The 15,560-nt window shown below is 35.6% G+C and overlaps 1 protein-coding gene across 1 annotated transcript; it reads right to left on the bottom strand.

Moving 5' to 3' along the window:
* Positions 1-704: 704 nt before the first annotated feature.
* On the bottom strand, positions 705-7,713 carry NKX1-1 (NK1 homeobox 1). The gene is made up of 2 exons (XM_069745818.1): positions 6,747-7,713; positions 705-2,173 (listed from the first exon to the last, which is right to left on the bottom strand). The coding sequence occupies exons 1-2, from the start codon at positions 7,180-7,182 to the stop codon at positions 1,410-1,412; spliced, it is 1,200 nt and encodes a 399-aa protein (XP_069601919.1). The 5' UTR covers positions 7,183-7,713; the 3' UTR covers positions 705-1,409.
* Positions 7,714-15,560: the final 7,847 nt, after the last annotated feature.

Raw genomic sequence — 15,560 nt, 5'->3', positions numbered from 1 at the left:
AATAATAATAAAGGGTAAAAATAATGTTAATAATAATAGCAAAAATAGTACAATTTATATTATTATTTATTAATAATAAGAATAACGAGTAAAATGATGTTAATGATGATAACAATAATAGTACTATTTATATTATTATTATCATCATCATTTCTAGCAGTTTAGTAATATGAAGAAATAGAAAAAAAGGAGGAAACAACAAAATAGGAGATATATTTATATTACAGTTTATTGTTCAATGTTTAAAGGTTTTAGCAAAGTGCTTGAAATATTCTCTCTCTAATAACGCCATATCGTCATACAATTAAATATAAAAAATTAAACATCATTATCAACCATTATTTACACAAATAAACAAAATGTAAAATTACAATGCAGTAACAGCAGTTTAGACTGGATTAATAATTACATTTGAAACCATTTACATCCCAGGAAAATCTGTCGAATCATTTTCCATACAGAGTTTCTAGAAAGGAATTTTATTTTATTTTTTTTTCATTTTTTTTTTAAACTGAATGCATAAATTCTATATATAGTGTATATCGTGATATCACGAACGCAAGGTTCATTGTATATTTCAACAATGCAAATTATTACCTACAGCCGCTTCCTAAACTCCTATTAACCCTGAGAGGAACATGGGCACAGAATAAAAATGTTTTTTATTTATTTCTTTTTTTTTTTTCTTTCTTTCTTTTTTTTATGAAAACAAGTCCCCAACATGTAAAGAAAAAAACGTTATTTACATCCCAGTTATTCTTGGAAATAAATGTGAAATGATCTCCTCTGATATTCTGGAAGGATTCCCAGCAATTAATGGCAACAAATATATGTTCTGGTTTTTATAACCACATTTACAGGTGTCTTTAATGATGATGTCTCCATCTGAAAAAAGTAGGTGAGCTGAAGACTTTTTTGACAAAACAAATAAAAAACAAATAAAAAAACAAATAAATAAATAAAACCAATAATGTGAAAATGTATTTCTCCAATTTACAGGAACATCTGACTAATTTTTTTTTTTGGGTGGTTTTTTGTATTTTTTTGTATATTTTTTGTATGTGATGCTTCCCTTTAAATTTCGTTCTATACATAGAAAGGTGGAAAGTCTTTTTTTGTAAAGTGCTTTCCATAGGAAATCGGTATATAAGTGGTTTATAATCAGATCCATTGCAATGAAAGGTGCTGTGCTTCTAGTACATGTCTGAGAGCAATAAGTCAGGGAGCTGCACAAAAGGGGGGTGAGGACATATGCAACCAGTGCTGCTATGATGCTACATTACTATTTCTTTTAAGATTGCCAGCTCTTGGACCCCATGTTAATGCCTTTGGGGGCTTTGTCCAGTCTAGGCAGACTTGTGCTTTGCCCAGTGAATAGTTCACACACTGTACGGTCAGGGATTGCACTTTTATAAGTGTGGGGCATAAAATGCGGGGGCTCCATAGGACTGGGACCCCAGGACAAAGGGTGACAGGACAGCAGCTGGACCTGGGAGGAAGGGTAACTGTGCTGTGCACATCAGCCCACTGGGTGCATGGCTTGGATACCCTGGGTGCCCATGCATGCCCAGTGGGTTGACCATAGAAGGGGAATGACTTAAAGGGCTGAGCCCACCACCCATGCTTGGACCTCCCCCATGATTGGACCCTCCAGTAGGGGCACTTGTGTCAGCTCCAGGATTCTGCTTCTTCCACTTGGTGCGTCTGTTCTGGAACCAGATCTTGACTTGGGTCTCGGTCAGACTTAGCGATAAGGCCAGGTTGAGTCTTTCACAAACTGAGAGGTATCTGGTGGACTTGAACTTGTTCTCTAGAGCAACAAGCTGTTCATAGGTGAAAGCTGTTCGAGCTCTCCTGGGTTTGCCAGACTTGGAGTCAGAGCCAGCCCTCTTCCTCTTGGGTTTGCCATGTTGGCTTTGACCTTGGTTCTGGTTCTTGCCATTGGCTTGTTGCGAGCCAGGAGTGTTACCTAGACCTTCCTCAGAATGGGAAGAGCCAAGACCACCACCTGGCTCTCTGTCCACTGTACCAGATGGAGTGGAGCTGCTGCTTTCTTCACTGCAGACCTCTTCATCCTCCTCGTCCTCTTCTTCTTCCAGGTCACTTCCAGGACTTGGGCTAAAGTCTTGGTTTTGACATTCCTCTCCAGCCTGTCGGTACAACTCTCCATCGTCTGGAAAGAGAAAGTTTCTATTAGATAACATGCTGCCTGTTGATTGCCATCATCCATAGACCAAAGGGTTAATCTATGTACCGTAGGAAAGTGCAGTTATCAATAGAAAAAAAAAATCAATAGGTTCCATCAAAGTGTCATCAATAAAAGCCAAAGCTGAAGAGTCATCATCAATGGCTGATCGCTGACCAAGTATGATCACTAGGACCTGCCATAGAGGAGAGGTGGGTGTCAGGCTGATGAAGGGGCTGCAAATCCCACCACATCTGCCCACCATGCTGATCAATGGTCTAGTGTCCAAGGAAAAAAAAATAAAGCACACAAAGCCTACTGGCAGGACCTGAGGACTGTGCCAACATGCCTGACAATGTGTGCCATGGGCAACTAATGACCAGCCTGGCTTTTCAATTAACAGGTGTAATACAGATATTACATCACTGCATCTTCTAATGAAGATACATATATATATATATATATATATATATATATATATATATATACATACACACAGCTCTGCTCTATTTAAATATACTTAATAAAATATATATAACAAAATATATAAGTAATATGTTGTAAGTAAAAAAATAAACAAGAGGGATATGTATATATATATATAAACATTTTTTTTCCTCTATACATATACATAACATATATATATATATATATATATATATATATATATATACATATATAAAACTATGTTTATTATGTTCCTTTTTATATACATTTTGCATATGGAAAGTGCATTCATTCACTAACGAATTATAAGTGATTAGTACAGAATTCTGCACACAATGTACATACACACAGTGCACATGTATACCACACTGACAATGGCAATTCTCCTTTCCAGTGAGTGATGGCTGTGATCAGTATCTGCACACCCAGCATCCTGGAGCCTGACAAATCATGTGTAATGGGTGAAATGTTTACTAAAGTGCATTTACCTAGGACAATATACGAGCAGGTCGCCATCAGCCCTCCTCAGTGGCCCAGGATCGTGTATTACTGCTCATAGTCTCTGCAGAGATAGGTGAACGCTGGGGCTTCTAGTTTATGTTTCCATGATTATTTTAATTGATTATAAATTAATTATTTAATTTGGGGGTAAAATAATAATAATAATAATAATAATAATTTGTATTATCGTGTATTAGCTGCATTTTACATTGCTAAAATCTCTCTCCCCCATATTGATAGCAGCCCAAAAGTCAGTTATGATATGATATGACTTTCTTGAGGCGGTCTAATTCTACAGACTCTCCATGCGGTCTGTAGGATGGATAAGGTATATTTTTTCGGGGCTTTTGTGTGTGTATATGTATATATATATGTATATATATATATATATACATATATATACTGTATATATATGAATTGGGCTTGTTGATAGCAGACATGACAGTGTTCGGTGGAGCAGCAGTTGGTTGCAGGCAGTACACGTGTTTTCAGGGCTGTGCAGTGATGCAGGACTCTGCTGATCGCCTCCTGGCTGCACAGTGACACAATATACTGTATAACTATATACTGATAGGAAAGTCAGGAAATGATTACAGGGAAAGATTATGTATATATTTACAATGCCATCTTATCATGGAAAAACACAAATATACATTACAATGCACTGTGGTAGGATGCTTGTAGTGAAAATATTTGTAAAACTGAAATCCTAATAAATGAATTAAATAGATAAGAGAGTAAAAATATAAGAAAATAATACAAATAAAACAAATTGTACATATTCAGCTGTAATTAAAGAAAATTTATATAATTGTATATAGATATATAATTTCACATTAATATATATATATGTATATATATATATAGATATATATATAGATATATAGATATACATACTAACGTGAAATAATATAGGTTTTTTTTTCTCTAACACCAGCTCTACACTATCTACAACATTGAAAATAATTCCTATCACACAATTTATTTACCAGCCAATAATCCTCCAATTTAAGTTCTGCTGGATCACCTAAACATAAATGAAATGTCTCCAATAATCATCTGAATTGGAATTTAACTTATCCTAATAATGTCTGCTATTAATATATTTTAATGGATTTTTTTTAAAGGAAAGAAACAATGGTAAAAAAAAAAAAACCCAGAACACTAAAAAAAAAAGTAATTCAATAAATGTCAAAATGAGTTCTAATGTGATATATAAAACCACCATATCTAAATATATTTCCCTTTTTTGCTTTTTTTTTATCAACAGTTTAATTATATAGCTCATTCTTATTAGATTTTATAGAATTGCACTATAATGCAATCATGAAAAGAAGCATACAATTTTATATATATATATATATATATATATATATATATATATATATATCAAATGAAGTCATGAAATGTAAATTTTAGAAATTATATGCATGTGTTATGTGTATGTATATTGTATGCATGTGTTATGTATTTACATATATATATATATCTATATATATATATATATAGATATATATATATATATACAGAGAGAGAGAGAGATCTGTATATATATAATGTATGTAAATTTATATATGTGTATATGTATGTGTATATATATATATATATATATATATATATACAGAGAGAGAGAGAGAGAGATCTGTATATATATATAATGTATGTAAATTTATATATATATGTGTGCGTGTGTATATGTTCACCCATGGGTCCGTAGATCCGTGAGAGGTGTCCTGGAGACCCCTGGATGGTAATAATAAGTGTAATGAATTGTAATCGAGTCATTCTCCTGATTGTGACCCTATAATTTAGATGTTGGGGAGAAGGAGGCTGCTGGTAAGAGATACGCAGCATTCGATAATAGGATATTGATCGGGCAGCTCGGCTGCTCCAGGGGCCGATCCCCCATTATCCACCGCTGCTGCTCAACACAATCTCCCTCCGATGGAATCGAAGGAATTTAATTGTTTTTTTTTTGTTACAGATAAACGAAATTTTGACACAATTATTCAAATTTGTCTTGTAAACCCATGAAGATGAGAAACCTCCCCAAGCCACAGCTGAAGGGTCCTGCTGGAGAAGGCTGCCCCCCTGCTCAGCTGAGGCTTTCCCTAGATTGTACTCTTGCTCTTTTGTGAATGTAGACTCTGTAGGCTGTGGGACTACAACTCACAGGATGCCATATTTCACCTGGGCCAGGGATATGTGCTCTTCCGAATGTCACACACTCTAAGAATCACAGCTGCTGCACTACAACTCCCAGCATGTCATTTCCTGTACTGAACTTGGACCTCACACGTGGTATAGTTCTACCAAGGAATGTAGAGCAATACAGAATTCCATATTGTAGATGGATAAAAGTACCATGGACAGAGGCAGAAGGAAGGAGGAAGGAAGGAAGGAAGGAAGGAAGGAAGGAAGGAAGGAAGGAAGGTAGGTAGGTAGAATGGAAGGAAGGAAGGAAGGTAGAATGGAAGGAAGGAAGGAAGGAAGGAAGGAAGGAAGGAAGGTAGAATGGAAGGAAGGAAGGAAGGAAGGAAGGAAGGAAGGAAGGAAGGAAGGAAGGAAGGAAGGAAGGAAGGAAGGTAGAATGGAAGGAAGGAAGGAAGGAAGGTAGAATGGAAGGAAGGAAGGAAGGAAGGAAGGAAGGAAGGAAGGAAGGAAGGTAGAATGGAAGGAAGGAAGGAAGGAAGGTAGAATGGAAGGAAGGAAGGAAGGAAGGAAGGAAGGAAGGAAGGAAGGTAGAATGGAAGGAAGGAAGGAAGGAAGGAAGAAATAATAATAATAATAGATAATAAAAACATAAAAGACATAGCTGGATAATAGATAAATAATAGATAGATAATAGATAGATAAATAATATGTAAAAAAGAGCTAGATGATAGATGCTAAGTTACATATATATGAGCAGAAATGTTGTTTTTATTCACATGAACCAATAAATCACACACTTTTTGCATCGAAAATCATTTAGAGTGCTGCCTACATTTTGTGAGATAAGATAGATAGATAATAGACAGATAATAGATAGATAGATAATAGGATAGATAGATAATAGATAGATAATAAATAGATAATAGATAGATAGATAATAGATAGATGATAGATAGATGATAGATAGATAGATAGATAATAGATAGATGATAGATAGATAGATAATAGATAGATAATACATAGAGAGGTAGATAATAGACAGATAATAGATAGAAAGATAATAGGATAGATAGATAGATAGGTAGAGAATTGATAGATAATAGGATAGATAGAGAATAGATAGATAATAGATAGATAGATAGATAGATAGATAGATAGATAGATAGATAGATAGATAGATAATAGATGATAGATAGATAGATAGGTAGATAATAAATAGATAGATAGATAGATAATAGATAGATAATAGATAGATAGATAGATAATAAATAGATAGATAGATAGATAATAGATAGATAATAGATAGATAGATAGATAGATAATAGAAGGATAGATAGATAGATAGATAGATAGATAGATAGATAATAGATAGATAGATAATAGATAGATAGATAGATAGATAGATAGATAGATAGATAGATAGATGATAGATAGATAATAGATAGATAGAATTACTTACTTAGAGCATCTGGGGACTTCTTGCAGGTGTCAAAGTCTTCTAAGAAGGGTTTGTGGTTTGGCAGGTCTGTCGCCAGCTCTTCTTGCTTGTCCTCTGCCCTCAGGATGTAGTCACTGGACTTGTTGTACCCCAGGGGACAGTTCCTCTGTTTGCTATTGAATTTATTAGGGTCCAAAATGTCCAGGACAGAAAATGAGGTGGTTCTGTGAACCGCGGGTGGTGCCGGCACCAGCCCTTCTTGTCCCGGAGTGCTGACACTCTGACTGTCCCCCTGCCGGTCCCGGGGGCAGCCATACATCGGGTGGTCGCTGACTGACAGCCTCTGTTCTCCGTCCATGTCCCCGCTGTGCAGGGTGCAGGACGCCGCTTCCACCACCGCCGCCTGGGCCTGGGGCATTGGGATGTCTACCTGAGTCTTGTCCCTGCTCACATTCATTGCTCGGTCCTTGGTCTCTAGAAGAATATTCGCTTCTCCTTGCCTTGGAAACTTCTAAGACGTCCAGCTTAAATCTTGTAGACCCCCAGGGGACTCATATTAGCGGCTATCTCACCAAATGTTAGTGCATGAGACAGGTTTGAGGTCACCTGGACAGTTCTTGAAGTATTGGGACCTCTCAGACTTGGGCTCCTCAGCACCTTCTGAGGTTCTGGGCTTCTCTATGACTCTGGATGTCCCTTCTGCACACCGTTCAGTCCAATCTTTGGTCAGACTTGTGCACCTTGACACCTTTTTTGGACCCTATAAAAGCCTTTGTGGTCCATGAACTTTATAGGTTCCGAGGTTCCAGATTTGCTTTCTTTGTGGTTGTAAAACTCCTCGGACCTTTGAATGACTACTAGACTGAGCTTTATGTGGAGCCTTGTGTGGTTCTATCAACCTTCATGGACAGCTGAGACTTAGGACCTTCTCCACCTGGAAGTATTGAACTCTCTTGGTTGTGGTCTCCTTATCCTTATGACAAGTTGTCTTTTAGTGGTCCAGTAAGAAGGTTATGGAGCTAAAGACTTGGCAGTCAGATTGTAAAGAGCCATTAAAGCTCTTTCCCATGAGTGGAGTGTGAGCAGGAGAGCAGCAGTGTGTCCTCCTCAGCAGCAGATGGTGGAGTGTGAGGAGTGATGCTGAGTGATGCCCTATGGCTGCTCCGCAGCTCCTGCCTCCATTCATCTGTGCAGCATCTAAATAGCCTTATTTGGGAAAGTGGGAGGTGATGGGATTCTTCTTAAATAATTGCCAGGATCAATAATAGCAGGAACTTCTCTACACAATGAGAGCATCAGATCAGACGGCCGAGCACTGACTAAATGGGTCAGAACAGTTACTAGAGCAAAAGGCACTTTGTGACAAGGTAAAATATGAGGCTGGAGATGACTGGAGGCTTCACACAACCTCCAGCCCAAGTGTACCAATGTAGTCAGAGGTGGAGAGACAGAGAGAGGACTCCAAGCATCTATCTATTATCTATATATTATCTATTATCCATCTATATATCTATTATCCATCTATTATCTATTATCTATCTATTATATATCTATATATCTATTATCTATTATCTATCTATTATATATCTATATATCTATTATCTATTATCTATCTATTATATATCTATTATCTATCATCTATATATCTATTATCTATCTATTATATATCCATTATCTATCATCTATATATCTATTATCTATCTATTATATATCTATTATCTATCATCTATATATCTATTATCTCTTATCTATCTATTATCCATTATCTATTATCTATCTGTATATCTATTATCTATCTATCTATTATCTATTTATTATCCATCTATATATCTTTAATCTATTATCTATCTATTATATATCTATTATCTATTATCCATCTATATATCTATTATCTATCTATTTTCTATTATCTATCTATTATCTATATATCTATCTATTATCTATTATCTATCTATTATCTATCTACCTATTATCTATCTATTATCTATCTATTATCTATTATCTATCTATATATCTATTATCTATTATCTACCTATCTATTATCTATCTATTATCTATTATCTATCTATATATCTATTATCTATTATCTACCTATCTATTATCTATCTATTATCTATCTATCTATCTATCTACTATCTATCTATCTATCTATCTATCTATCTATCTATCTATCTATCTATCTATCGATTATCTATCTATCTATTATTTATCTCTATTATCTATCTATTATCTATGTATCTATATATTATATATCTACTGTATCATCTATCATCTATTTTATTTATTTCTTTTATCATCTATCAATCTAGCTATCTTTTATCTATTAGTTATCTATTAGTTATCTATTATCTATCTATTATCTATATATTATATATCTATTATCTATCTATCTATCTATTATCTATCTATCGATTATCTATTTATCTATCTATCTATTATCTGTGTATATATTATCTATCTATCTATTATCTATCTATCTATTATATATCTATATGTTATCTATCTATTATCTATCTATCTATTATATATATATTATCTATCTATCATCTATTATTTATCATCTATCTATTATCTATCTATCAACTATTTTATTTCTTTCTTTTGTCATCTATTAATCTAGCTATCTTTTATCTATTATTTATCTATTATCTATCTATCCATTATCTATCCATTATCTATCTATTATCTATCCATCTTTATCACTTAGATAGATGATAGATTAATAGACAGTCAGTCTGACAGCTATGTATATAAAGGTATGAAAGATAAATTAGATGGACCATATATAGATATGATTGATAAATAAATAAAAGATACTATATATATATATATATATATATATATATATATATACACACACAGGTACACATATATATATATAATGTAATTCAATACATAGCAGAGGCAGATTGTGGAGAAGGTTTTAAGTTAAAATAATCTGAGAGATCGTTATTTTTTAATTATGTAATTTATACCTAGATACATGTAATATCCAAAAACACAGGGGTGTGACTGACATTAAGTAAAACGTGAATATTCTTTGCAGAATCCCCAGATCTGTTATATAATCCTGACTCTGAGCTCCGACTCATTGACAAGCTCAGCTCTGTACATAGAAATACATCACATCTTTTGTTTTTTTTCCTGGAAACAGAACAACAAGAGCTTAGAAATGTAATGTCTGTGTGCAGAGATGAAGCAGAGCTGAGCTGGACACTGATGATTGATGGCAGCGGTATGTGGCACTGTGCCCGGCGATGCTGGGGCTGCTCCTATTATTATTGTGTCCCTGATCATAGTTATATTGTGCATAATCTAAGCCGGGTGACACGACAAACACAGCTCTGCTGGTCCTGTGTGCTGGGGACGGGTGGGGAGGGCTCTAATCATCACAGGCAATGATCCTTCAGAAAGCAGAAATTAAAAGTGCTGAGGGATAATGGGCTAAAGCAATGAGACAGCGGTTTAGGGTGGTACACAGTGACCCGATGGCAGGGCTGAGCTCAGGGGAGTCAGGGCGACCACTGCTCATCAGGAGCCTTCCCCGGCCGGCAGCTGCACCGGCTGATTACCGGCACCGCACTCTGCATGCACCCCATGCCGGCATCATCTGCCATTATACAGGGGCAATACCGAACTATCACTGGGCCAGGAAATCACTTCTCCCTTGTGATGTCAGCTTTTATTTACAGGAAAGATATATATATATATATATATATATATATATATATATATATATATATATATATATATATATATATATATATATATTGGTACCTTATATTATACATCGTCTATCTATTATCTATCTATCTATCTATCTATCTATCTATCTATCTATCTATTATCTATCTATCTTCTATCTATTATCTATCTATCTATCTATCTATCTATCTATATCTATCTATATATCTATCTATTATCGATCATCTATCTATTATCTATCTATTATCTATTATCTACCTATCTATCTATCTATTATCTATCTATCTTCTATCTATTATCTATCTATCTATCTATCTATCTATCTATCTATCTATCTATTATCTATTATCTACCTATCTCTATCTATCTATCTATCTATCTATCTATCTATCTTTCTATCTATCTATCTATCTATCTATTATCTATCTATTATCTATCTATCTATCTATCTATCTATCTATCTATCTATCTATCTATCTATCTATCTATCTATCTATCTCTATCTATTATCTATCTATCTATCTATCTATCTATCTATCTATCTATTATCTATCTATCTTCTATCTATTATCTATATATCTATTATCTATCTATCTATCTATCTATCTATCTTCTATCTATCTATCTATCTATCTATCTACATATCTATCTATTATCGATCATCTATCTATTATCTATCTATTATCTATCTATCTATCTATCTATCTATCTATCTATTATCTATCTGTCTATCTATTATCTATCTATCTATCAATCTATATATCTATCTATTTATCAATCTATCTATCAATTTATCTATCTATTATCTATCTATCTATCTATCTATCTATTATCTATCTATTATCTATCTATCTATCTATTATCTATCTATCTATCTATCTATCTATCTATCTATCTATCTATCTATTATCTATCTATCAATCAATCAATCTATTTATTATCTATCTATCTATCTATTATCTATCTATCTATCTATCTATCTATCTATTATCTATCTGTCTATCTATTATCTATCTATCTATCAATCTATATATCTATCTATTTATCAATCTATCTATCAATTTATCTATCTATCTATTATCTATCTATCTATCTATCTATCTATCTATCTATCTATCTATCTATCTATCTATCTATCTATTATCTATCTATCTATCTATCTATTATCTATCTATCTATCTATCTATCTATCTATCTATCTATCTATTATCTATCTATCAATCAATCAATCTATTTATTATCTATCTATCTATCTATCTATCTATCTATCTATCTATTATCTATCTATCTATCTATTATCTATCTATCTATCTATCTATCTATCTATCTATCTATCTATAAAAAAAACAGAATCTTATAAAGATTCAAAAGAAGAGGCAGCACTCCATTTCTTCAGTGAAAAATGTGGAAGATTTAATCAACCCTCTTGTCTGGGCGACGTTTCGGCTCCATATCTGTCTGTGGACCTGTGTCTATCTCCAGGTCTGTGACGCTGCTGCCATTAGATATGAGCCGGTCCTCACACCCGCCAGGGCCTTATATGATCCTGTGTGATATTTCCAGCATTATTATGGAGCATCAGCTCCTGTGTGGACGCCGCAGATATAAAGATGTTACTATGGCTTCTAATCACAATTGATTGTCAATTAAAGGCTCATTTGCTGCATCTCAATCTATCTGCCATCTCCAGTTATCTGTTCTGCAGGAACTTAGCTGTGAGGGCTGAGTATTGTATGAGTTCTGACAGGTAATATCTCTCTCATCCTCCCGGCTTCACAGAAAGGACAATCTCCACGGGATTTCTGGATAAATCTACATTTGGGTTTCCTTTACATTGATTGATAAAAACTGATTTTGTATAAAATGGTCAGAAAAGTCTAAAGAAAGATCTAAGCATAGAGAAGACTGACAGTGATCAGAGTCTGGTAATTACAGGGCAGCTCTCTCTCTGTATTCCCTGCACAGATAGCAACACATTATATCTATCTATCTATCTATCTATCTATCTATCTATCTATCTATCTATCTATCTATCTATCTATCTATCTATCTATTATCTATCAATCAATCAATCTATCTATCTATCTATCTATCTATTATCTATCTATCTATCTATCTATCTATCTATCTATCTATCTATCTATCTGTCAGTCTATCTATCTATCTATCTATCTATCTATCTATCTATCTATCTATCTATCTATCTATCTATCTATCTCTCTCTATCTATCTACAGTGCCTACAAGTAGTATTCAACCCCCTGCAGATTTAGCAGGTTTACACATTTGGAATTAACTTGGCATTGTGACATTTGGACTGTAGATCAGCCTGGAAGTGTGAAATGCACTGCAGCAAAAAAGAATGTTATTTCTTTCTTTTTTTTTTTTTTTAAATTGTGAAAAGTCTTTTCAGAGGGTCATTTATTATTCAACCCCTCAACCCACCAGAATTCTGTTTGGTTCCCCTAAAGTATTAAGATGTAGTTCAGGCTCAAAGAACAATGAGCTTCACATGTTTGGATTAATTATCTCTTTTTCCAGCCTTTTCTGACTATTTAAGACCCTCCCCAAACTTGTGAACAGCACTCATACATGGTCAACATGGGAAAGACAAAGGAGCATTCCAAGGCCATCAGAGACAAGATCGTGGAGGGTCACAAGGCTGGCAAGGGGTACAAAACCCTTTCCAAGGAGTTGGGCCTACCTGTCTCCACTGTTGGGAGCATCATCCGGAAGTGGAAGGCTTATGGAACTACTGTTGGCCTTCCACAGCCTGGACAGCCTTTGAAAGTTTCCTTCCATGCCGAGGCCAGGCTTGTCCGAAGAGTCAAGGCTAACCCAAGGACAACAAGGAAGGAGCTCCGGGAAGATCTCATGGCAGTGGGGACATTGGTTTCAATCAATACCATAAGTAACGTACTCCACCGCAATGGTCTCCGTTCCAGATGAGCCCGTAAGGTACCTTTACTTTCAAAGCGTCATGTCAAGGCTCGTCTACAGTTTGCTCATGATCACTTGGAGGACTCTGAGACTGACTGGTTCAAGGTTCTCTGGTCTGATGAGACCAAGATCGAGATCTTTGGTGCCAACCACACACGTGACGTTTGGAGACTGGATGGCACTGCATACGGCCCCAAGAATACCATCCCTACAGTCAAGCATGGTGGTGGCAGCATCATGCTGTGGGGCTGTTTCTCAGCTAAGGGGCCTGGCCATCTGGTCCGCATCCATGGGAAGATGGATAGCACGGCCTACCTGGAGATTTTGGCCAAGAACCTCCGCTCCTCCATCAAGGATCTTAAGATGGGTCGTCATTTCATCTTCCAACAAGACAACGACCCAAAGCACACAGCCAAGAAAACCAAGGCCTGGTTCAAGAGGCAAAAAATCAAGGTGTTGCAGTGGCCTAGTCAGTCTCCTGACCTTAACCCAATTGAAAACTTGTGGAAGGAGCTCAAGATTAAATTTCACATGAGACACCCAAAGAACCTAGATAACTTGGAGAAGATCTGCATGGAAGAGTGGGCCAAGATAACTCCAGAGACCTGTGCCGGCCTGATCAGGTCTTATAAAAGACGATTATTAGCTGTAATTGCAAACAAAGGTTATTCCACAAAATATTAAACCTAGGGGTTGAATAATAATTGACCCACACATTTATGTTTAAAACTTATAAAAATTTAACTGAGCAACAAAACTTTTTGGTTTTGTAAGATTTATGCATCTGTTAATAAATCCTGCTCTTGTTTGAAGTTTGAAGGCTCTAACTTATTTGCATCTTATTAAACCTGCTAAATCTGCAGGGGGTTGAATACTACTTGTAGGCACTGTATCTGTCAGTCTATCTATCTATCTATCTATCTATCTATCTATCTATCTATCTATCTATCTATCTATCTATCTATCTATCTATCTATCTATCTATCTATCTATCTATCTATCTATATCAAAAATGAAAACCAGAAAATCACATTGTATAAATTATATAAATGTATTTGCATTTTGCAGTGAAATAATAAGTATTTGATCCCCGACCAACCATTAAGAGTTCTGGTTCCTACAGACCAGTTAAAAGCTCCTAATCAACTCGTTACCCGCATTAAAGACCGCTCTCTTACATAGTCACCTTTATAAAAGACTCCTGTCCACAGACTCAATTAATCAGTCATACTCTATCCTCTACAACATGGGCAAGACCAAAGAGCTTTATAAGGATGTCAGGGACAAGATCATAGACCTGCACAAAGCTGGAATGGGCTACAAAACCATAAGTATGATGCTGGGTGAGAAGGAGACAACTGTTGGAGCAATGGTAAGAAAATGGAAGAAATACAAAATGACTGTCAATCGACATCGATCTGGGGCACTATGCAAAATCTCACCTCGTGGGGTCATCTTGATCATGAGGAAGATGAGAGATCAGCCTAAAACTACACAGGGCAACTTGTTAATGATCTCAAGACAGCTGGGACCACAGTCACCAAGAAATTATGCCGTAAAGGTCTAAAATCCCGCAAGGTCCCCCTGCTCAAGAAGGCACATGTGCAGGCACATCTGAAGTTTGCCAATGAACACTTGGATGATTCTGTGAATGATTGGGAGAAGGTCCTGTGGTCAGATGAGACAAAAATTGAGGTATTTGGCATTTACTCATCTCTCCATGTTTGGAGGATGAGAAATGCTGCCTATGACCCAAAGAACACCATACCCACTGTCAAGCATGGAGGTGGAAACATTATGTTTTGGGGGTGTTTCTCTGCTAAGGGCACAAGATTACTTCCCTGCATCAATGGGAGAATGGATGGAGCCATGTAGCATAAAATCCTGAGTGACAATCTCTTTCCCTCCCCCAAGATATTAAAAATGGGTCGTGGCTGGGTCTTCCAGGAAGACAATGACCCAAAACATACAGCAAAGGCAAAGGAGTAGCTCAAAAAGAATCACATTAAGGTCATGGAGTGGCCTAGTCAGTCTCCAAACCTTAATCCCATAGAAGCTTATGGAGGGTGTTGAAGCTCCGAGTTGTCATATCTACAATGCCTACAAGTAGTATTCAACCCCCTGCAGATTTAGCAGGTTTAATAAGATGCAAATAAGTTAGAGCCTTCAAACTTCAAACAAGAGCAGGATT

The sequence above is a fragment of the Ranitomeya imitator genome, chromosome 1 (assembly GCF_032444005.1).
Source record: "Ranitomeya imitator isolate aRanImi1 chromosome 1, aRanImi1.pri, whole genome shotgun sequence".
Classification (NCBI taxonomy): domain Eukaryota; kingdom Metazoa; phylum Chordata; class Amphibia; order Anura; family Dendrobatidae; genus Ranitomeya; species Ranitomeya imitator.
This window is presented reverse-complemented; position numbering and strand designations above follow the sequence as displayed.